The following is a 24924-nucleotide window of genomic DNA, read 5'->3' on the forward strand; positions in this document are numbered from 1 at the left end:
ATCCTAAACTTCTTTTTCTGGGTGCGCTTTTTATACACGCATACGGCCGACGCCAGAATAAATGCGGCACAGTGGGGAGGAATGGAATGGGGCGATACCAACTAAGAGATTCCAATGGGGGTAAAGTAAGGAAAATCCGGGAATGAAATCACATACATTCCCTAACTAATGCATTAAGGTGTATCACAGAGTATGTTAAGACGTAGTTTGATGATATGCTTTATGCGATTTATATCTCAGTGTCGTTTGTTCTTGAAGAAATCTGAATTCCATCCCGATCTCCCCCCTTCACGCTCCCATCCACCGCACATGTATTCCTAGCGTCGGTTGTTTCGGGGACAGAACGAGGCTCCAGTCGAAGGCGGCAAGATTGGCACTTTTTTCCCGAAACTTAATCGCGTTTTTCCCGAGACTGTGGACATATTGTCCTTCGTATTTTGGTGTTCATACATCGCCCTTATAACCCGCTTGGATTACCCCTTAATGTTTTAAAAGGAATACCCTGTTTTCTCCATATAAAAGGTGAGTTTTGCTGATGCTTCAAAGCCCGTTTTTTAAAATCCTTCTCAGTGGGAACTTTTAACGGTTAGGAGTTTTACAAGTGTGACGTCATTAAACAACTCGAAAACATACGACTGTTTTCTAAAGGTCGTATTTCAATGTGTTTAGTATGTTATAGTTAGAAGCGTTTGAAGCGACTTTGCGGGTTGTTGGGTTGCTTCACCATCGGGGATGCTGCCAGGGTATTTCACAGGGAAGGTTGCCATGAAATCTGAGAAACACAAGTTTATTTCTCGGTTTTTCTTGGCATTAAGCATTTATTTTACAGGGCAAACACATGTTAAACTGAAGAAGAAGCATGGTGAGTTTAAGGGAATTTATAATTTAATTTTTAATTTTAATGACTTTCTCACGTAGGCTACCAATACTTTAACTTTGACCCAAACTAACCTGTTAAACCCATTAAAAGTGCTTTTATCCAGTGTGTTGTGTTAAAGTCAAGCATTCTTTAGAAAGAGTTGCCAAAATTCCTCCCTTTTTATTGTTGTGTAATTACCACACACATACCTTCAACTGTAACAGGGCTCAAAAGGACCATTTACAGGCCAAAATGCTGCTTGAATATGTAAAAAAGTGGCTCTGGTTTTAATTGATGGTTACGATGCAAGTTAGCTTACACATCATTAGCTAATACTGCAAAGAGAGTTTAAAGATCATTTTCAACTGTTTTACTTGCAGTCTAGTAAAAATACACAGCTTTCCCAAATCTTAAAACCACAATACAGTATGCATACTACAATACAATTTTGCAATACTTTGTAATGTACGGACACTTTGTTCTGAAAGGTTACAGCTCTTTATCCTTTGTAATGAAGGCTTAAACATGCAATTCAGTAAGATTTCAGTTGGTGATTACTTCCAGATTTGACCGCCCTTTATGGAGAAACCTGTTTGTCCAAGTTTAGATTCACACTGTGCTATTTGGAACCACAAAACAGGCACCAGCCGCTCTGGCAGTGGACTAAAATAAAGGGTATTTTGACTGCAAAGCATGTGTTAATGTTTTAAATGGCACAAAATAATGTGTAACTGAAGCTGGAGCTGCACATTCCCCCTTTTTCTCTTCCTCCAAACAAACTGTTGTTTTCTTAACTCTCAGGAATGTCAACAATCCCCCCCCCCCTTTAATATTAGACCACAGAGCAGGGAAAGAAGTGGGAATCATCCTCACGTTTTTCTACATTTTTGGCATGTTTGGACCCCCATTTTCCAAGACTTTGTGACCCATGCTGTGCTTTATCATAATAATTCAACTCAAATCCTGAGAGGTCAGAGGTCAGCTCTCCCTGGAGACTTAATGTTGCTCAAGGGCACCTCAACAGGGAGGATGCTTTCTTTTTAAATCTTGTGTCCTGTGGTTGCTTGATTTTAATTGCCCAGTCAGTCACGCGTTGTTTGCCAAGTCTTGGAGTGGTTGTTATTGTAGTATTGTTCCACAGATGTTGCACAATGACTTTTGGGAGCAATTTTACTCGAATAAATCAGGGGTTTTAGCCACAAAAGTCACAGTGAAGAGACAGGATTGCATCTGAAACTCCTCCAGTAGACTTTAAAGCTGCAGCAATAAATTGGCCAGCTGATAAGTAATAATAATCTGCAAATATTTAGATAGTCAACTAAGTAATTGTCATGCAAAAAGTTGTGTTCAGCATCTGAAATTAGGATATTTCCTGCTTTTCTGTGAATATCTTTGACAAAATTCACATAAAATAAATTCATCTTGGACTTTGGTTTCTAGAATTTCCAAAAAAGTGAGGTGCACTGCCTCAAGTGATAGAAAGTGAATGAAAATAACATAACAGCCCTACACATGGTAGGCTAATCAGCTAGTCTGTGTGGGTCTTTTCCCAGCATGCATTGTGATCTGACCGCAAGGTGTCTGCTCCTCCAGCTGTGTGTGTGTGTGTGTGTGTGTGTGTGTGTGTGTGGGGGGGGGGGGGGTAGAAAAACAAACTTGTGTTTTTGTGATTGTGAGTGTGGAGACAAAGTGAATGGTAGGAAGAGAGCTGCCTGAAGAGGAAACAACAAGGAAACCTGCGCTCAGAGATGGTGTGTGTGCGTTTGTGTGTGTGTATGTGTGTGTGTTTGTGTGTCGGTGACTCAGACAGATGATTCTGTGCAGGAATGTGTGATGGGATAGCCCAACATTGCACAAGGCAATCCCCCCTCCCACTTACGATTGTATGAGAGTAACAGCTGTGTGTTGGCTTTTTGTTCTGGAACTTTTTTATTCTGTTATATCAGTATGTAGAGTCTCTACTTTAAAGAGTCCTCTCCTGCTGATGTTCAGGTGTATATCAGTATGTAGAGTCTCTACTTTAAAGAGTCCTCTCCTGCTGATGTTCAGGTGTATATCAGTATGTAGCGTCTCTACTTTAAAGAGTCCTCTCCTGCTGATGTTCAGGTGTATATCAGTATGTAGAGTCTCTACTTTAAAGAGTCCTCTCCTGCTGATGTTCAGGTGTATATCAGTATGTAGAGTCTCTACTTTAAAGAGTCCTCTCCTGCTGATGTTCAGTGTGCCATCACCTGTTACACACATGTTTCAGTGAGCGCTGAGTCGGTTATTTTCCTGACTTTATCAGTGATTTCCTCCGTATTAAACAGAGCATCAAAAGCTCAACAAGCATCCTCAGCCTCGGGCGTTTCTTCCTGTCCTGCTGGAATGACGCTGTAAGTAACAAAACCGTTACACAGCAGTACCTGAGCCGAGCAGATTACCTGTTATTTTACATAATCGTCTCCTAGCTATGCAAATTCTCCCACAGGATAACCTTGCGGATGCTTGCAGGGGATTATTATACGTCTCAGAGTTTATAAAATGCTCTTTCCTGACTCTGTCTCTCAATCTGTTTGGCCTTGTTTGGGGAAGATAAGGTGTAAGAGGAACCCGGTTGTGTTTAAGGACAGTGACGGAGGAATGAGGGCGGGTGGGGCGACTGTTATTGTTGAAAAGATGGAGGAACTCTATCTCTACATGTGTTGCAGTCAGAAAACGATACAGGCACCCAGAGCTCTACTCGTATCACTGCACACTATCTCTGTTGTGTCTCTGGGAAGTAAGCTTAAAGACTAAAGATAAACAGGCACTTTTTCAGACAGGTGGCAAGGATTTTATAGGCGCAATTATGACCAATTAACTCCTGAAAAACACATCAATAACTATGTTTACATGCACACAATATTCCTTCAATGTTTTGCATTCAATAGAAATCTAGAATTACTCCAAACCATTTTGCACCTGGCTGCACATAATTTCAGACCTTGAATATTCCAAAGACATTCATGTTTAGACACTTTGATTAAAACAAAGTCCTCCAGCTACATCCTTTAATTACATTCATTATTTTTTATTAGCAGATGAGAAGCAAAGTCCTGAGTGACAGAGCTAAGGCTAATGTTAGTGTGCAAGCATTACCACCAATCCAACCTGCAGAGGGAGAGTTAACATTAGCTGTGTTGTGCATGTTAACATAAGCAGGGGTGCATACATGTTGCACCCCCCCCCCTGTCTGGGTGCACTAAAGGGGGCCAGAAAAAAGAAAGTGGCTCCGGTCTTCCTGCATTTGTCTGGCTTTCCCCTTTTCCTTGGATTGTGTTTTTTCCTCCTTCTTATAGTGAGTCTCTAGAGGAAGCAGCAGAGATTTAACCTGCCTGCCCCCCCCCCCCTTATCTCTCACGCTCTGCATGACTCTCTGGGTTTCCTGCAGGATATTCCGATGGTTAGCAGGTAGACGTGTTACTGGGACCCAGGTTCACATCCGGGTCAGACACCAGATACACCAGATAAGGAAGAGCTGCTGGCAGAATATTAATCCCTCACTATATCAGCTGTAATTCCAACTGTAAATCTGGTTTAAGTTTGGGTGTAAGATTAGCAAGTAGGCCACGTGATGGACTTATATTATCTTGTCTTTGTCTTTATTTTGAGGTCATTTTCAGGCTGTGATGACAGGGAGAGGTGTCGTCATTCAGCTGCAGGTTGAAAATAAATATCTACTTTGAATTGTTGTTTCCTCTGTCATCAACTGCTTCAGCGTCTGAGTAAATCTGAGCCAAAGTTGGGCTTTCTCCTCTCATTGGACTCAGATGTCTTCAGTGGATTGGTCATTCTAAATGCTTTTTTCATGCTGAACTTAATTCAAGAAACTTCTTAGCCCATCTCCCATGAACACAAGATTCAAGGTGGAGCTTTTTGCATGACCCCATGTGTAGAAACGTTTCTAAAGTCCATTACATCCCTACCTCGAGACAAAGAGGTATCCCTTCCACGTCTGCTCCTCGTGACTCCTCAGGTGAGACAGAGTAAACAGATTGTGCCACAGGAAGTGGATCAGGTCCGCTCAGGGTTTGTCTGTAATTGCAGCTCATTGTTTGTCCTCTCTGTAACACAGAGCTCTATTTGCAGCGTGTAATGGGCGGGTGGTGCTCTGCGGTGCTGCTGAGATGATTACATGCTGCAACGTGTCTGACGGTGTGTGTGTGTAAGAGTGTATGTGAGCCACATGGAGGCCAGATGTTATGAATGTTGGTATCATTTTTCCATAAAAAGGTAACCTGAGCTTAAAGTTGTTCTGAGTTTTTACCTTTGCTTCTTTAGCTCTACATGTTTGTCAAATATTTCACTGGATCTTTCTGACGTACTAAAGGATTTTATATGAAAGGAAAGAAAGACACACAGAAGGAGGGTTAGGTTAAAGTTAGTTCTTCTTTGGTGAATCACAGAACTCAAACATCGATTTTTGGAATTCACAGACTGAAAAAAGAGGCTATTATTTTTAAGTTTACAAAAGAAAGTCTGTCTTTTACTTTTATAATATTCCATTTTTACTTCAGGAATCAGTCATTGTTCGTCCATTTCTGTGCTTTCCAAACAGTTGAAACTCCCCAAGTCTCTCAATCCAAACCACTTTATATTTTGGAGTTTGGTGTAGTGGTTGTGCAGCGTGGCATCATGGGAGATGTAGTCTTCAGCTTCTCCTGGTTGGGATTCCTTCAGTGTTGATGGTTCAGGAGGTTTTTAGTGTCTCAATCACATATCAAGATATCCTGTGAAATTCATTTGTTTGCTACTTTATACACAACCCCTATATTACACTGTTATTACACCCATATAAGTAGGGTTGCAAAGGGGCGGAACATTTCCGGTACATTTCCATGGGAAGTTAAGTTGGGGAATTTGGGAAATATTCCATATTGGAAACTTTCCATGGGAATAATGGGAGATATGGGAATTTATGGGAACTAACTGGGAATTGATGCAATGGCATGAACAGATAATAGTTAGGCTTGCTAAACAACTGGAATGATCTTCAAAACATCTTGCAGGAGGCAGATAAAAACAGCATCACATTTGAGGTAGCTAGCAGCTTTATGGGAGTGCCTCATAGATGGTAAATGAAGGGATGCTAGCTATGGCTTATTTAGCATCTAAGTGATCAGCTAGCTATCCACTAGATGAATGCATCTGTATGAGATATTTGCAATTTGAACATAAAATAAATACATCACCCCATAATACCATCAAACCTTACTTCACTTTGTGTAGTCCACAGGTTACAATGTGTGGCTTCAATACTCTTGTGCTTTGGGCTCAAAAGTGTGGTCCAGTCTTCTAGAAATCCTATGTGCATGTGATGGAGGAGTGCACAGTGCCTGTAGGGGTGTGGTCTCAATAGCCATGCAGTAAGCAGTGTGCTATGTGCATGTGATGGGGGAATGGCATGGATATATTTGAATGGCATCTGTTTTTTTTAGTCAAGATTATGCTAAAATATACTTTCCCCAACTATATTTAAGTTCCCTATGAAGAGCCAAGCTTCAAATTCCTCGTTTATTCCCATAAATTCCCATTTATTCCCATAAATTCCCATGGAAAGTTCCATCTTTGAAAATTCCCGGAATGTTGCAACCCTACATATAAGCCTGCGATTAGGCCCATACTACACCCATATAACACTTTAAATCACTCATTTTAAAGCCCTTTTATACCCGTGTCTATTACTCCGTTATTTCCCCACGTTACACATGCACCATCTGTAAAACCCTATTACTCCGTTATTACACAGTTACTACAGCCATGTTCTTACACCCATAAGACTGTTATTAGGCCCACATTACACCATATAACATCCTAATTACAATGTTACTACACCCATTTTACCCACGGACACAGCCTGTCAAATGACTGTGTCCCCCGGAGAATACAAAACCATTTAAGGGTTAAACAAACTGAGCGTGTTGGTATTTCCTTCCTGTTATTGTGAAGACGTTGTCTGTCTCTCTCATAATGAAACCTGCAAGATCCATCAGGCGGGGCGGCGCTCCCGCTTCTTAATCCGGAGTAATTCCTGGACAAATGATGTGAGGAGTGTTTGGAGTTCCTCTCAGTGGCTTCAGATAATGCACGCTGAATATGATGGTAGTTCAGCCTGAGGCCCCCAGCATCTCTATGTGGTTATATAACAGAGCATGCTGTGCAGCCTGACCTTCAGCGGGTAATGTCGTGCAGAGAGCTACTCCTCAGATATATATAGATTATAGTTGGAGTAAAATATATATATTTCTTAAACAAATACTAAGGAATATTTTTCTGATATTTATTCACGTGCTTTTCAGAAATGTTAACCAAAGCTTTTTGTCGCACGTTATTAAAAAAATATTGCAGATTTTTTTTGCATTTTTAGTTTGTTTTTCTATTATTTTGAAAAAATGCTTTACATTTTATTTCACTCTTTGTTTTCACATCCTTTTCTGATTTCTTATTTGACTGAAACTAGTTCCGTGTTTGTCTAACAATATTAAGAAATGATTATTTTGGTTTTTCTGAGATTTTCTGAGTATATATTTTCACATAATATTTGACATTATATCTTCTCACATTTCTTCTGGTAGTTTCCTCATACTTTATGGATCTGTTTAAGGGTTTTTCAAATATTGCTCACTTATTTCTTTTTTCACCAGAAACCAGTTCTGTTAACATGTTTGACATACTGTTACCCACGGACATACATAGGGCTACATATTACTGTTTTTGTATAACTTTTTCTGACGTTTCCCCACATTTCTTTAGAGAGTTATTAAAGTTTTAGAACGAAATGTTCCCATGATTATTTTTATTTTTTACATTTTCTTCAAAAAGAATTCCCATACTTTTCTGATATTTCTTACACATTTTTAAAAAGTCAGCAGCTTTATTATTTTAAAGAATATATATAAATAAGAGCATATTGTCTGAACACAGTGATGGCCACTTCCCGACCAGCCAAACAGAAACTCAAATAGATGTTTAAAGGAAGCAGAATTTCTTTGGTTTGTGCGGTCTTCCATGTTTTCCTGTTTATTTCCAGCTTCAGAGAACCAGCAGGTTCAAAAGGGAAACAGTGATATTTCTCATCAGCTGAGTAAACACGTCTGTTGGCAGTGACCTCACTGAGGGTATAAAACATTTGGATCTGGTGGTTGGCTCTATTTATAAAGTGCTGCCTTTTGAAAAGGAGCTCTCTAAATAAATCTGCAGTTTTTGGACCAGACTTCCTCCCAAACCGATAAACCAGGAAGTTTTGTCATTCAGCTGCAAACACTCAACGCCCATTGTGGAGTTTTTCAGCTCCTGCGTGACTTTTCATTCTGTCAGTACTCAGGACTTGTTTGTTTTTGTGTGAATGAAAGGTTTACATGCCTTTTACATGCCATCAGACATCAGGCGTGCATGTTTACGGATGAGCATAAGTAAGCTACAGCTTTGTAGTTTGCAGCTACGTTCCTGCTTTGTATTACAGTTTTGCATTTTTCAGCAACACTTTTTTGGGATGTTTAAGTGAAATCTTTACCTTTTTCCCTCTCAGTTTTAGTTTTTTCTCCTGTGTGTGAGCACATGGAGTCTGCTGGCTGCGTGCATCAGGAGTCAAAGGCAGCCATTGTTGTAATGAGGAGCAGATGTTCGGGAGGAATTCTCCTGACTGCAGCACTTTTTATTTTTTCATGCGTAAGCTCTCTGTTTCCTCTCTGTCCGTCACACACACTCTGTACCTGAAGCTACTCTCACTCCGCCCAGCTGGAGGAAGTTTTTCCACCTCGTGTCGCTGTGACAGAGGCTTCTCCCTGGGATTCACACGCTGACGTCTGCCACGTTGACAGGATTCGGAAAAGGCAGATGAAGCTCTTTGTGCTGCTGTAGATCGAGTCGAACAGGAAAAATCTGGGCCTCAGTTGCAGAAAAAAAGTGACATTTTCAATGACTATTTGCAATGAGCGGGTAGGAATTCCTTTCAAAATAAAAGCAATGCAGAAGAGAGAGAGAGACCTTAGACTTAGGTTTATTGCCAAGTAAGTTATACACACGAAGACGTTTGGTTTGGTGTGTACCTAAACACAGTAAATAACTAACTATTGGAAAAAACTAGAAATAGTATTAATAATATAAAATACACACATTGACCCCGGCAATGGAAAATACATACAAATGATTAAAAGTGGATTAAATTGATGTTAAAAATATGTGCAGAATATCTGAATCAAAAACAGAAGAGCTGTGCAATTTAAAACTTGTAGTTTTGTGTGGAAATGTAAAATAGTCTTAAAAAACAAGTATAAAAAAGACCAACTCTTGAGGATTTAAAACAATAAATAAACTGATTAATTAAAATAAATATATACAGTAGATTCAAACGCAGTTCATTGTATTTGAATGGGGGCATACAGAGACAGTGTAAGAGAAGTGAAATACAAATAATAAGAAAGATATTTAAACAAAAAATCAAATGAAATACGGCATTTAAAGAAAGTTCGACTTCGAATGATATCTTTTGAATGTTTTGATGAATTCATAATCACAGCAGGGAGCTCTGTGTGCTGCGGTCGATGGACTGTGTGCACAGCAGGGATTTCATTACCCTGTGATCAGTGGATCTGTGGCGATGCCTCCTGTTTACAGCAGACGTGACACAATGAGCATCAGTAATCCTACACTCCATTATGTCTGCTGAACCACACACACACACACACACACACACACACACACACACACACACACACACACACACACAGACACACACACACACACACACACACACACACACAGGCATCAGCTTTCTCTGTGAGTGTGCAGTAATGTGATAAATGATGGTTAGTAGGATGTCAGGAGTCATATTTCTGTCTGTAAATGTAATATGATCCCAGTTTAACAGAGACACTACAAGCACCATGACACAGAACTGCATGAGGGAAGGTTTCCGCTTTTACACAGAGTTTCAAACACTGGCAAAAACACCAAGTTCTAATGATGCTTTTTACTGTTGATATTCTGAGACAACGTCCATACTAAATCAGCTATGAAATGTAAGAAACACACTTAGTCCCTCCATGATGGTCCAAGTTATCAAACAGCAGATCTGTGAAGCAGAGCCTTTTCTGATTGTTAAGTTGAAGCTGGATTAGCCTCTGCTCCTCCCTGTTCTGACATACTTTGGGGTGATTTCACATAGATTTTCCTGAAATGTTTCCTTTCTTTTCTCTACAAATTGTGCAAATATTTTTCAGATTTCAAAAACCTTTTTTTGTAATTTTCTCTTTTTTTCTGATGTTTTTTCACATTTTTGACGTATTTTGTTTTTCATCATATATTTGTCAGACATAACTCAAAACAATATTCACAACTTTTTATGACATCCTTTGCATATTTGTAAAAACATAATTAAAAGAAAATATCAGATCATTTTTACATTTTAATTTTGCTTTACTTTGATTATTTTCACATATTTTTTGTTTATGTTTTTCATCTTTTTCTGGTATTTAAAACACATTTATATTTTCATCAAATGATCTGACTCTCTGTATTTCTGACGACGCTAGTTATTAGTGTGTGCAGTGCAGTGGTGTTTAGTGCAGGTCAGCAGTCACCCTTCAATCCACACACACACACACACACACACACACACACACACACACACACACACACACACACACACACACACACACACACACACACACACACACACACAGAGCAGCAGTAATGAGAAATGATGCTGGACGTCTACAGAGTGTATTTATGGCTGCTGACCCACAATGCTCTCTGTCTGCTGATACACTGTTAAACATCCACTGCAGAGAATTGAAGGGTATTTACACCCAGCATCAAACCTGCATTTTTAAAGCTGCTGTTTATCTGCAATTCTACCAACAAGTTCCTGATGAAAAGGCACTTTCATCTCCATGGTCCCATGTGATAAAGTAATACAGATATGCAGCTCAATCTTACTTTAGTTTCAGTGCTTTTACCTGGACGTGTTTTTATGTGCCTTCCTCGGGTGTTTTGAGCCCCTTTAAAGGATGATTTCCTGCTTTGTTATCTGATTGTAAACGTGTGGTCGGCTCTTTTTAAATGCTAATCGTTTCTGTTTGTGTTAAATGATCTGTGTTTAATGACAACACGCAGAGTCTGTCAACAGGAAGTGATCCCGACTGTCCTGTGAAATCCTTTTGTCTCACCTGAGACTTTTCACACCACCTCAGGCTCAAGATACTTACTGTGTGTGTGTGTGTGTGTGTGTGTGTGTGTGTGTGTGTGTGTGTGTGTGTGTGTGTGTGTGTGTGTGTGTGTGTGTGTGTGTGTGTGTGTGTGTGTGTGTGTGTGTGTGTGTGTGTGTGTGTGAGAGAGAGAGAGAGAGGTTTATAGTACAGAACAGGGTAACACATAGCGGCTATAAAACAGAAGCAGAGGTTCAGGTGCAGACTACAATTGAAGTTGTTTCAGCTAAAATGTAGTTTGTCAATATTTTTTTAAATTCCTGCAACATTCTGGTTATTTGTGGTGAAAAAGTAGGCATTATTTTCAATATAAATGCATTGCAAAAGAGAGAATATAATGACACAAATCTGAATCCAGAGGGATTTGCTTTTGCTGTATTTGTGCATTCACAAACATCCTTTTAGAAATAAAAAATAATAATAAAAGTAAATATTGAGAAAGAAAACCTCCCAGAAATAGTTCAAAAGAAACTTACATTGATAAAAAAATACTAAATCACTACGACAAATATTTAGAGTATACCTGAATTAAAAGCAGACGAGCTGTGCGGTTTTGAAGTTGTAGATTTGTGCAGAAATGTGTGAAAAAGTCTTTAAAAAGTCCAATAAATGATGACAGTTTACTTTGAAAAACATGCACAGTCTATCGGAATAAAAAGCAGTGCAGCTGTGCAGTATTATAGTCGGTCATATCATGTCAGATGAGTTCAGGGACCTTTTACATACTTGCACTTCCCAAACACAGAGCTGCAGTCTGACTGTTTCCAGCAGACTGGGAAATATTTATAATCAAAGGGCCAAAAAACTGTCAACAAAACTGAGAGAGTTGACAAAAACGCTGCCAAGAGACAAAATGTGGAGCTGGTTGGGATTAAAAGCCGACAGAATCACATCCAGTCGGCTTGAAGAGGCTGGAGTTCCTCTTGTTTCACATCAGAGCAACAATATCCTGCGGTTTCTGTGATCTATAGTCTCTCACCGAAAAAAATACAATGAATTATGACTTTGAGAAATCTACAGACGCAAACAGTTAATATTAACCTCCTGGATGTGGATTGTTCTCTCCACCAGTCTGAAAGAAGACACGTTACAGAGCTAGAAGGAGATTTAAATCAGTGTTTCCTTCATCACGGTTCCTGGGTTCCTCTGCAGGCAGATGTTTTTGTTCCTCGGGACATTCCCCTCACATGATGTCACAGATGCATGAACACAAACAGGAACGCCGCTTCCTTTTCCCTCTCTCCCGTTCCTCCCACTGTCGCTCTCCTTCAGTGGAAACATGTTCTATAGATCTGTCCTCCACTGAAGACACTCTTAGTTTGCTAACAAACCTCAGAATTCTGCTGAGATTTTCCCAGAGATGTGCTCAGCAGTCTCTTGGGTGAAGGGTTTTCCTGAATACATTTTAGGAAAAAGAGTTTCTCCAATAACGGTTTCCCTTTAAATCTTGTGAAAATAAGGCATGTAGCATTTAAAAAACACTTAAAAAATGTCTGTGGTTGCGTATGTTTAATCGTTTGTTATTTTCACAGTGTTCCAGTCTAATTTTCTATGTTTCTCACCCCTCTGTTCTCAGGGTTTTCCTGCAAATCCGGACCCTATGCTCCTCCCTGAAGCCTCTGATTCTGCAGCGCTGCAGAAGTGGATACTCTGATACCTGGCTCTGGTTCTCCTGGATCTGCTGGTTCTGCTGGTGGAGGCGAGGGGTCAGAGGGCCCAGCGGGGGGGGCTGTCCTGATCGAGCCTCTTTACGATGAACAGACTGAGCTTCCACAACAACAGAGCCATGCAGGACCGTCGCTGCGTCTGTGTCTTTCTGCCCAACGACGACACGCTCAACGTCATCGTCAACGTGAGGACAAAACTCACTCGCTAATAAACTTCACAGGGCTAAACGTCAGACATAAAGTAAGGAAGTGTTTACCATCTTTATCTAATGCCTCCTCCTCCTCCTCCTCCTCCTCCTCCTCCTCCTCCTCCTCCTCCTCCTCAGGTGAAGACTGTGTGTCAGGAGCTGCTGGTGCAGGTGTGTGATCTGCTGAGGCTGAAGGACTGCCACCTGTTCGGACTCAGCGTCATCCAGAGTAAGACTACAGACGTTTAGTTCCTGCACTTCCACAATGCAGCACAGGTTTCCCCCCTGAACGCAGCACAGGTTTCCCCCCTGATTGCAGCACAGGTTTCCCCCCTGAACACAGCACAGGTTTCCCCCCTGAACGCAGCACAGGAGTCTCCCCTGAACGTAGCACAGGTTTCCCCCCTGAACGCAGCACAGGTTTCCCCCTTGAACGCAGCACAGGAGTCTCCCCTGAACGCAGCACAGGTTTCCCCCCTGAACGCAGCACAGGTTTCCCCCCTGAACGCAGCACAGGTTTCCCCCCTGAACGTAGCACAGGTTTCCCCCCTGAGCGTAGCACAGGTTTCCCCCCTGAACGCAGCACAGGTTTCCCCCCTGAACGCAGCACAGGTTTCCCCCCTGAACGTAGCACAGGTTTCCCCCCTGAGCGTAGCACAGGTTTCCCCCCTGAACGCAGCACAGGTTTCCCCCCTGAACGTGGCTGAGGAGTGTCCCCTGAACGCAGCACAGGTTTCCCCCCTGAACGCAGAACAGGAGTCTCCCCTGAACGCAGCACAGGTTTCCCCCCTGAACACAGCACAGAAAACTCCCCTGAACGCAGCTCAGGACTTTCCCCTGAACGCAGCTCAGGAGTCTCCCCTGAACGCAGCTTAGGAGTCTCCCCTGAACGCAGCTCAGGAGTCTCCCCTGAACGTAGCTCAGGAGTCTCCCCTGAACGCAGCATGCAGCACCTACCTGTGATGGCGTCTCAGGAAGCCTCCACTGACTGCTCTCTTTGTGCAACGAGGCTGGAGTTGTTTTTACGGTGACGGGGGGAGGTTAGGGTGAGGGTCATACGGGTGAGTCGTGGGGACAGGAAGCTGAGGGGGGGGGGGTTTTAGACAGCTGACAGTCAGGTCAGGAGACAGAAGTCTGAGGGAGGAGGGAACATTCCTCAAGTGTCTGACTGAGCAGCGTGAAATCCTGCAGGCAAACACCACCATGCATTCAGGGGGTTTCTCTGTGTACACACACACACACACACACACACACACACACACACACACACACACACACACACACACACACACACACACACACACACACACACACACACACACACACACACAGTCCCAGTGTGTAACCCTCCTCTCCTCCACAGATAATGAACACATCTACATGGAGCTGGATCAGAAGCTCTCTAAGTATTGTCCCAAAGAGTGGAAGAGGGAGGCCAGCAAGGTGAGGAAGCAGGACCCTGATAACACTTTGAAGATCACACGATCAGGTTTATGTTCCTCCTGTTTTGGGAAATAAATACTAAATATTTCACTTGGTGGTTCTCCAGGGTATCGACCAGTTTGGGCCTCCGATGATCATCCACTTCAGAGCTCAGTATTACGTGGAGAACGGGAGACTGATCAGGTACAGACACACATCGTACTGCACACAGCTTCTAGTAGAGAGGACTTTCTGAGGATAAACGGAAGCTCTGATAGGCTGGGAAATGTGACCAATCCCCGATCTCTGTGCGACTTAAAGTGTCTTCTCACCTGGTTTTTCACTTTCTCAGAATTCTGTTCAGGATTTTGTTCCTTTTTAAGAATTCTGACCCTTTTTTCTCAGACTTTTCCTTTCTTTCTGAATTTTTACTTATTTTCCAAATTCAGATTTTTTTTCCTGAATTTTAGAATTTTTGGGGGATTTTTGACTTTTTTCAGAAGTTCGTTTTTTCTCTCAGAATTTTGACTTCATTTTAAATGTTGACTTCTGTCAGATATTTTTTTTCTTAGAATGGATAACTGGAATATCGTGGTTCATCCTCTCAGAGCTTCCAGTCTATCATCCTCAAGTTATTAACCTGTGATGCATTCACTGCCCCCCCTTAGTGACCGCTCTGCCCGGTATTATTACTACTGGCACCTGAGGAAGCAGGTGCTGCAGTCGGAGTGTCTGCAGAGGGAGGAGGCGTACTTCCTGCTCGCCGCCTTCGCCCTGCAGGCCGACCTCGGGAACTTCAAAAGGAACAAACACTTCGGGAAGTACTTTGAACCCGAGGCCTACTTCCCCCCCTGGGTGAGTAAATCTGAGGAAGACCGGGTGTTTCTAATTCACCACAGAAGAAGAAGAACAGAAGGTTTAACATACCTTCCCTTACCTTGGCACATCTGGATTTAATGCACATCTGCGTTTAATTTCACCAAGAAAACCTCACTTACTTTCTGTCTGGATCTTACTTGAATACTTTGTTGTTTATGTTCTTTTGATCTCAAATTCATTATCTTGAGAAAGTCTTGTCGTTTTGAGAAAATCGTCCAGTTGACACACTCTAGAAATATCATGAGAAACTTAGTAAACACATCCCTCTAATAGTCTGGTTCTCCCTGTTGATGTGAGTGTGTGTTTCTCTCAGACTTAATGAGGTCTGAATCCCCAGAAATAAAACGCTGCATCACTGCGAGAGTTCGCAGCCGCTCCATTAATCACACTGACCAGAACTGGGCTGGTTATTTCTGTCCCTGAAGGTGGCACACACTCTGTTTATTATAGCGGCGTGTCCCTGAACGCCACGCCCGTCTGATTGCCCTCCACTTCCTGTAATCAGCCTCATTACCGGGACAGGAAATAGCTTTAAGATGAGCGACGCTGCTGCGACTTCTTATAAAATCCTTAAAGACACGTGCACTGCCTCTACTACGTGTTTATTTATTCATACCTTTTCTCTGCTCTCTAAGCTACTTGTGTATAGGGCAACATCTGTTTTCAAAATGTGATTTTCTTTCCTGTCTGTTTAAAAAAAATAGAAATGGACTCTCTTCCTCTTCCTCTTCCTCTTCCTCTTCCGTTCAGGTGATATCGAAGCGTGGTCGTGAGTACATCCTGCGTCACATCCCCAACATGCACAAAGACCAGTTTGCTCTGACGGCCTCTGAAGCTCACCTGAAGTACATCAAGGAGTCCGCTCACCTGGACGACGTCACCGTGCACTACTACCGTCTGTACAAGGTGAGCAGCTGTTAGATACGTCAGTGTTCAAGACTGAGAAATTGTGAGTTTAAAATGCTAATTTATGGGGGGGGGGAAATCACAAAGTTCTTCCAGTCAAAAACACGAACCAAAAATTCTCTAAAAGTAAAAAATAATTCTCACTTTTATGAGAAAATCCTGTTTTTTTGTGTTCGTTTTCAAGTTCCAACCTCCCCTTAGACTTGGTATTGATCTGATATATTTGTATTGCACATCATGCACACAATATTGTGTTCTTAGTAATAACATGTTGCACATTTCTGCTCCTCTTAAACCTGCACAGCTCTCCACTTTCAGTATAGAATTTCATTTTATTCAACACAGTTTGTGTTAATATGGTCTTTTCCAATAGTCCCTGAAAAAGATTTGAAATAGCTTCTATAATAATACTATTTTTTGCTCCTTGCTTAAAAATAGCTATTCTTCTTTGGGATAAAACTGAGTCTTGTCTCTTGCAGGATAAGAAGGAGGTGGAGGCGTCTCTGACTCTGGGACTGACTCTACGAGGCATCCAGATCTTTCAGGTAAACCTCGTTAACCACTTTAGTTTAATTGAATTATTCAGACTTTGATTCCTGATCAGTCTTGGTGCTGCATGAACTCAGAGGGAGTATGTCACATGTGAAGTAAATAATGTTGAATGATGTTAATGTGCAGAACGTGGGCTCGGTGCGGCAGCTGCTGTATGACTTCCCCTGGACCAACGTGGGGAAGCTGGTGTTCGTGGTGAGTCTGAACACACACGTTTTATATTTTCCTCTCTCCTGCGCTGACGAGCTGCTCCTGACGGTTCTAAATCTCTCTGCTCGGGTCGTGGAGATTTTTCCGCCTCTCTTCTCCACGCTGCTGTTTTATCTTAGCACTGCAAGTCCTCTGGAACCAATCAGGGATTTAGGAAGACTTCCCTCTCTCACACACACACACACACACACACACACACACACACACACACACACACACACACACACACACACACACACACACACACTTTCATGCATTCAGCAGCAGTATTTCCTCTCCTCTGCTGATTTATTTATTTGATCTGTTTCTGTAGACGCTCACTTTATTTCTGGTTTTCTCTAAAGACTGCGTGTTTACTGCAGGGAGGTCATTATCATTATCCGCGCTGCAGCACAAAAACCAGCTCCTCTGTCTCTGATCTTATTCATTTTACACAGGGAATAGTGACACATGAGGTATCAAACATTCCATCAGCAGAAATCCAGGTGCTTTACATGGAGCATTTAAAAGGAGAGAAGACGCAAAAGACACACAATAAACAAATACATCAGACCCATTAAAAATGTGCCCAAATAACAGAAACTAAATCTAACAGCGCAGGGAAGAAGGTCTTTAAAGGCACCAACAGATTCATTATTCATTTGAGTTCATATTTCTTACATCAGTCCTTCAAATTGAAACGATACTGGAAGTAAGATTTAATGAATCTGCATTTTAAAATCTCTAAATATGATATGAAGTCAGGCTTTAGTCTAACCCAGCGATCAGGGTCTCTGCTCCCTCTTCCTGGGGGCGTGGCCCTCAAACCAAAATGCAGATTTTCCCCGTAAATGTTAAAGTGATGCCAGAAAAGTCCTTTACTCCTGGATCTGGTCCTGGGGGGACGGCAGCAGACGGTGTAATTGTCTCGTAACGTGCCGGGAGTTTTGGTGGTGAACTTCGTCCTAATTTTGGATCAAACTGCAACTCAACGTCAACACTTCCTGTTTTCCTGCTCCGTGTTTTCTCCTCCCGTCGGCTGTGGTTTCTCCTCCATCTACGTTTCCAGCAGGGCGGGGGGGTCAATGAACTCCAGATGTGGCACATGATGTGTTCAGGGGATTTTTATACTTGGGGGTTTTTGGCAGGGCTCGTTTGTGAAATAATGTAGAGGGCGTAGGCTGCAGTTCCACACTGGTTGGGACTCCAGCTTTGGGGATGAATAAATAAATACTTTATATACTTTATACTTTCAATCCAGTACATTTTTACAAGGAACAGGTCATTTCTCTGAGATTAAGAAGGGAAAACTCACTAACTAATGAAAAGTAAATGCACAAATTCTCCGGGAGTAAAGTCATAGATTTACACAATCATTTTATTTGGTTTTCTCTGAAATTAATGTGCAGAAAAATTCCAAATTACTAATAAAAACTGGCACAAACACAGCACGGAAACATTGATTTTCTCTGAGAAAAAGCTCTCACATTTCTGAGAAAAACATTCCCAATTTGTGGAGGTCAAACCCTGGATTAATAAATACTGAAATCATGCTGAATTTATCCCCAAAAGGCTGTATTATCATCAGCAAACAGAGAGAGAGAGCCATGGGGTTTCTCTACCAAGTACTTAAGTACACATTTGAGGTACCTTCACTTGGCTTGAGTGTTTGTAATCTATTTAAACTCAAAAATGTTCCAGAGAAACGTGGATTTTCTCTTAAGATTAAAAACCCACTAAAATTCTACAGAAAAATTAGATGAATTGACAGAAAGATCCAGAAGCAGCGCGGTATCATCGGCACACAGAGAGAGCCGTGGGGATTCTTTTCTACCCTACAGTTATGATGTCTGTCTCTCATCACTAAGGGTTTCCTCCCCTCTGTGTCTCAGGGTAAGAAGTTTGAGATCCTTCCTGACGGCCTCCCGTCGGCTCGTAAACTGATGTACTACACCGGATGCCCGATTCGATCCCGGCATCTCCTGCAGCTGCTGAGCAACAGCCACCGACTCTACATGAACCTGCAGCCAGTGCTCAAGCAGGTGCGCCGCCTCGAGGAGAACGAAGGTAAGCTCGGGTTATTCTGGAACTGGTTTTCTGGTTTTATCGTCTGCTTTGATTGTAGGAAAGAGGGGAGAGGGTGTCATAAATCTGCACAGGTTGTAAAAGCCAATGAGGCTCATTGGCGATATTGAGCTATATAAATCACATGTGTTTGGTATTGTAGGAATCTGTATAAGTAAGAAACTAATACAGAACAGAGACGGTCCGGGGTCATACTCACAGAATGGAAAAACAAGGCTATTCTCTGAGATTTAAGAGACAAATGAACAAGAATAATATTGTTTATTTTCTCTCAGATTAACGTGCTAAATGTACAAGAATAAACTCACACATGTACAAAGAGAAATAGCTTTTCTGTGTTATTAAAGTGCACAATTTACTATAAAAGCAAAAAATCTACAAGAAAAAACGTGCAGACTCTTGAGATAAAGTCCCACATTTCTAAAAGAATATCCTTGGTTTTCTCTGTGATTAAATGGGTTAGTTTGAGGGACAGGAAGTTTGATTTGCTCTGAGATTTCAGTGGTAAATTTAAAGTAACTGGTTTATTCTCCAGGATTACGAGGAAAAGACTTGGAGGAATGGGATTTCAATGAAGACAAAGTTAGAGGTTTACAACAAGTCTCTTAAAGTCGCATGATTAAAACCTCAACTGTGTGTGTGTGTGTGTGTGTGTGTGTGTGTGTGTGTGTGTGTGTGTGTGTGTGTGTGTGTGCTCCAGAGAAGAAGCAGTACCGGGAGTCGTACATCAGCGATGCTCTGGACCTGGACATGGATCAGCTGGACAAACGCTCGCGGGCCAGCGGCAGCAGCGCCGGCAGCATGAAGCACCACAAACGCCTCCACAGAAACTCCACCACGAGCCACGGCAGCTCGCAGACCTCCGGCATCGAGGCCGACAGCTTCAGGGCTGGGGGGCAGGACAGCTGCAGGGCGGGGGGGCAGCACCGACCCTTGCGGACCTGCAGCTCCTCCACCACCAGCCACGGCAGCTCCAACACCTCCGGCATCGAGAGCGGCGGGAAGGAGCGCTGCCTGGACGACGACGGTGAGGCTCAACTCAAATCACGAGAAAGAAACTCACAAATTTACAAGAGGAATAACTCAACAAGAAATATACTAAGAAACGCGGAAAGTTACAATAAAAAAGGCTCAAATTCAAAGAGAAAAACCCCAAGTTTTCCACAAATAAATAAGGAAACAAGTGAAACTCCCAAATGAAAATAAGGAAATCATAAATCAAGTTCAAAACGCTGCTGACATTAGAGTCTCATAATTAACTCGACAGTTGAGTCGAGGCCTCCTAATGAATTCTGGGAATAGTCCAAAAACACAACAACTCCTTTAGCTGCAAACCAAGCCTCCAGACAGGTGCCGATTATCAGAAGTTTTCCAAGGATCATTTTTAATACCACCCCCACCCCCCCTGCAGAGATCGAGATGCTGGTGGACGACCCCAAAGACTACGAGGAGCTTCACGAGTCAGCTCTGGATCAGGAGCTGTGTATCCACATCACTGAGGACATGTTGACCATGTCTCCGGATCACACCAACGGATACTCAGGTACACACACACACACACACACACACACACACACACACACACACACACACACACACACACACACACACACACACACACACACACAGAAACTCACACCTGCTCTACTCACACCTGCTCTTAGGCCTTTATCAGTATATCCTTAAACGTAGTATTTGATGGTTCATTTGTATTTAAATGTCTGTGGTTTTCTGCAGGTCTGATAGTGAAGGACGTCAGCTCGTCGACATCCAGCTCCTCAGAGACCGTCGTCAAGATGAGAGGACAGAGCATCGAGTCTCTGCCGCAGGTAACACTCACAGATACTGCAGTAGTGTTGCAGTATACTGTATTGTTTTTGTATTTTTTGTATTCCTGATTTTTATTCAAATTAGTTTAATCTTTTTTACTTTATTTTCTTATAATTATATATTTTTATAAAATATTAGTATTTATTTTGATTGCAGACTTTAATTTCTTTATTAATTTCTTGTATTTATTTTGATTTTGATATGTAATTACATTTTTCCTTCCTATCCTTATTTTATTTTATTTTACTCAAAAAAAGTTTAATTATTTGTATTTTATTATAATAAAAACTAAGTCTTTATTTTGTTGTTATTGTTTCACATCATATTTTTACTTCTTATGTTCGTATATGCTTTTCAAATATGTTGTTTCATTTTAAATCATTTCTATAATATTAAAATCTCCCCCCCACAGACGTCGACCTGCAGGAAGCCCCCCTCCTCGTCAGACCGCCACTCCCAGTCTCTGGACGACGTCCGGCTGCATCAGAAGGAGCTGCTGCAGTGGGCGGAGCTCTGCCAGGACTCCGCCCACAGCTACACTTTCGGCTGCGCCCAGGAGCTCAGCGACGGCGGCGGGGGGGTCGGTGGGGGCGGAGCCTACCAAGGCCTGGCCGAGCAGAGGGCCGGTCTGATGGCGGGGGAGCAGCACCCCTTCCCCATCAAGAGGACCAACAAGTACTTCAGCCTGGACCTCAGCAACGAGGAGGTGCCCGAGTTTGTGGTGTGAGGGAGAGAGGGAGGCTGAGAGGAGACATCTTTACGAGCTGCTCCCTGAGGGGGGGTCGGAATGGATCCGCTTTAAAACACTTTCAGAGGAGACAGAAAAAGATGCTGCTCCCTTCAGGAAAAACCACAACAGACATGGAGGCTTCTCCCTGTGAGAGGATCTAAACACACTTTTTTATTCAATCTGTCTCCTCCAGACTGAACCGTCTGCTCCTGGTGTTCCAGAGGAGAGAGTTCCCAGGACACAAAGGAATAACCAGGGATAACGAACAAACATGGAGGACGTTTTAACCGGAGCTGCTCCCTGAGAGAAGACCTAAAGGGTCTCCTCTAAACTGCTTCTGATGGTTACCTCAAGGAGAGCATTTCCAGGATAAAGTCCCAAAAAGATGGGGTTCCCTTTAGGAAAAACAACAAATATGCAGTCAGACTTCAGACTTCAGGACGTCTGGAGAAAGGAAACTAAAGGGATCTTCTCTTAGAAAACATTAGCATTGAAATCTGTCCACAGAGCGTCTGTTGCTGTTGTTCCAGGACACAAAGACAAAGGAATAACCACGGATAACAAACAAAGATCGAGAGGAAACTGAAGGGATCCTCTTTGACTGAAATCTGTCTGCTCCAAACAGAACAACACCTCCTCCTTCAGAGTCCAGAGAGAGACCGATTCTGAATCAATGGAGGACAGAGTTTCCAACAAAGGAATAACCACCAATCACAGACCAAGATGGAGCCGAACAGCTCTAAACTCAACTGGATTTAGGGCCAGAGTCCACAGAGCGGCCTCCTCTTTTTAAAATAGTTTTTAGTAAGAAGAGAGTTACAGAACAAAAAGATGGAGCAATGAGAACAAAAAGGAGGCAGGAAGGAGACGTCTTTAACCGGAGCTGAGAGAGGATCCTCTTCTTCAAAACATTTGGGTTCCTCTACGCTGGTTTTAAGAACCACACCAGAATGTTCACAGAGCGACTGATTCTGCACCGAGTTATCGTAGCCAAAGAGGGGAGAGCCAGTACGGCCTCTGCACCCAGAATCTTCTCCTGGAGATATCTCAACTTGATGTCAGAGTGGAAATGGGAGGAGAGGCTGGTTTGGTTTGTCTGTTTGAGGAGTTAAAGCTCAGCCTCAGGGAACCAGAGGAGAGTTTCCAGGACAAAAAGACGGAGGAATAACAGAACATAAATACAGAAATGGACATAAAACACTCCCAAGATGCAATGAAAAAACAAAGAAACTCTAGAGCAGTGGGGGCTTTGAGCGCTTGTTTAACAGCAAACATCACGACATTAATACATGACAAAGAGAGTGAAAGGCAAAGTTAAAACATGTACATCCAGCGCCGCTTTCCCACGAAAAGACTCTCTGTGGACCCGGGAAGACTGAGCTACAAACCAAAGACAGGAAGTCTCCTCAGCGTGCAGCCGGGATAATAAAGTGACCTCTGCACACACACCGACGTGCCTTCGCCTAACTATGCAGGAGCCTCGACAATCCCTCCTCCATGATCACCTGGAGCCAGTTCTCCTGCTTTTTAAACGTGAAAAAGACTTGGATTTAAACGTGCTTTCATCCGGGGAAAAGGAGAGAGGAATGAGGTCGGGTTGGTTTCGGCGAGCCTCGACACGATTGCTCTTCCCTGTAATCCAAAACTCCAAACGGAGGCCAAACAAACCCCTTCCTCCTCTTCTTTTAAAACTGGAATCCGTTGCTTTATCTCCCATCGTCTAAATGAAATCTCCTCCCGTGTATTTTAGTATGTTTTTAATGTCATTACAGTATTACAGGAGTGTGTGACAGTATTAACGACACGAACAACAGACTGGTTTCTAATCTGCATAGCAACAGGAGGGGTTTTCGTTCAGTGCCACACAGTTTATTTGAATCATGATTATTTTATCAGTTAACTGATTCGTTTTTTGGGTTAAAAAATGTCAGAAAAAGGTTTTTAAAAGTTGTGTTTTTCACTAAAAATCAAATAGAAGTCAAAAGTCAAGGAATATTAGAGGGGCCCTATTCTGCTTTTTCATTGCAGATCATTAAGATATTGGTTATGAAATAAATAAAAACACTCAATAAAAACAGCATGATGTTTGGGAAATATGTTTTTAATCAAATACTTTTTTAAACTTTATTTTAAAAGATAACACATTAAAAAAATGTTTTATAAAAAGGTAAAATAATGCAAATAAATTCAGTTAATTTCATAAATAAATACAACTACAATATATATTATAATAAAACAATGTGAATTAATGAAATCTATATAATAATAATAACAACTTTCCCCGAGGTCACAGGTTTTTATTTAGAAAACATTTCATCACACCTTTGAACATGCAGGACAAGAACTCCAGAATTTTATTTCCCAAGTGTTAAATGACACTGCAGGACATGACACTTTTTTACATGTTAAATCTGTTGGGTTTTTTTGGGGGGGGGGGTTTCCAATTATTTCCCAATGTAGCGTCGGAGCATCTGAACAGAAACAGTCATTTATGAAACAAATCATGAAGTTGTGATTTAAAACATCTTTTATATTCCTTCTTACCGTTTATTCCTCTCCGTGTGTTTATAGTACTTTCTACTCATTAATGGAAAAGTCATTTTGATGGATGCTGATGATTCTTATATTAAAGTGTGTGTGTGTGTGTGTGTGTGTGTGTGTGTGTGTGTGTGTGTGTGTGTGTGTGTGTGTGTGTGTGTGTGTGTGTGTGTGTGTGTGTGTGTGTTCAGGTACACAGCCATATGGTCCCTAAAGTCTTATCATATTATTGTTATTATTATAATTATGGATTCAGAGTGTGTAATCCTTTCTGTGAAAGGAGCAAATGTTTCTCTGTAGTAAAACATGATTTGTTGTTATGAAGTCTCTCCGTGCCTTCTGGTACTAAAACCCTCAATATCCAATAAAAGGTACATTTATCTGAAAACATGTCAAAGTGTGGGCTTTTATTCTGAAGGGCTTTTTGGTGCGTTAACCATCATGGTACCATATGACTGTGAAGGTGAGTCTGTGCTGCCCTCTGCTGGTGGCTGTGGATATTACACACATACAGGAGGAATAACGTTCATCCTGCAGGGGGCGCTGTTCACTCACAAATTAGACACCCGCGCTGAACTGAGATTTGTTTATTGTTCTGTGACTCCCCCCCCCACGTCCCCTCCTCCAATTTATAGCATCCTAGGGTTTCTTGAAAGGCGCTGTATGGCTCCGGGTTGTTATTGTTGTTAGTATGATATGGTAATGGCTCTAACAAGTTTAAATCTATGCATCTTATAGACGTATGGCCTTTATTCCATTGCAAACTGTTCACTTTAAAGCACTTTTTAACGGGTGGATTTGATTAATTGTATGATCTTGACCCCAAGTTAATTAACCATGTTACAAGCCG

The 24924-nt window shown here is 42.0% G+C and overlaps 1 protein-coding gene across 1 annotated transcript; it reads left to right on the plus strand.

Moving 5' to 3' along the window:
- Nucleotides 1–347: 347 nt before the first annotated feature.
- frmd6 (FERM domain containing 6) lies at nucleotides 348–24464 on the plus strand. The gene is made up of 14 exons (XM_063909195.1): nucleotides 348–522; nucleotides 12665–12940; nucleotides 13082–13172; nucleotides 14307–14386; nucleotides 14493–14569; nucleotides 15034–15220; nucleotides 15995–16150; nucleotides 16630–16695; nucleotides 16829–16897; nucleotides 18784–18958; nucleotides 19677–20003; nucleotides 20388–20519; nucleotides 20714–20805; nucleotides 21219–24464. The coding sequence occupies exons 2-14, from the start codon at nucleotides 12842–12844 to the stop codon at nucleotides 21531–21533; spliced, it is 1866 nt and encodes a 621-aa protein (XP_063765265.1). The 5' UTR covers nucleotides 348–522; nucleotides 12665–12841; the 3' UTR covers nucleotides 21534–24464.
- Nucleotides 24465–24924: the final 460 nt, after the last annotated feature.

This window comes from Eleginops maclovinus, chromosome 19 (genome assembly GCF_036324505.1).
Source record: "Eleginops maclovinus isolate JMC-PN-2008 ecotype Puerto Natales chromosome 19, JC_Emac_rtc_rv5, whole genome shotgun sequence".
NCBI lineage: Eukaryota > Metazoa > Chordata > Actinopteri > Perciformes > Eleginopidae > Eleginops > Eleginops maclovinus.

Coding starts and splice junctions, on each gene's coding strand:
- frmd6 (XM_063909195.1), top strand. CDS start 12,842: ATGAACAGACTGAGCTTCCACAACAACAGAGCCATGCAGGACCGTCGC. Junction 16,696..16,828: donor GAGGCATCCAGATCTTTCAG/GTAAACCTCGTT, acceptor GTTAATGTGCAG/AACGTGGGCTCGGTGCGGCA. Junction 16,898..18,783: donor TGGGGAAGCTGGTGTTCGTG/GTGAGTCTGAAC, acceptor TCTGTGTCTCAG/GGTAAGAAGTTTGAGATCCT.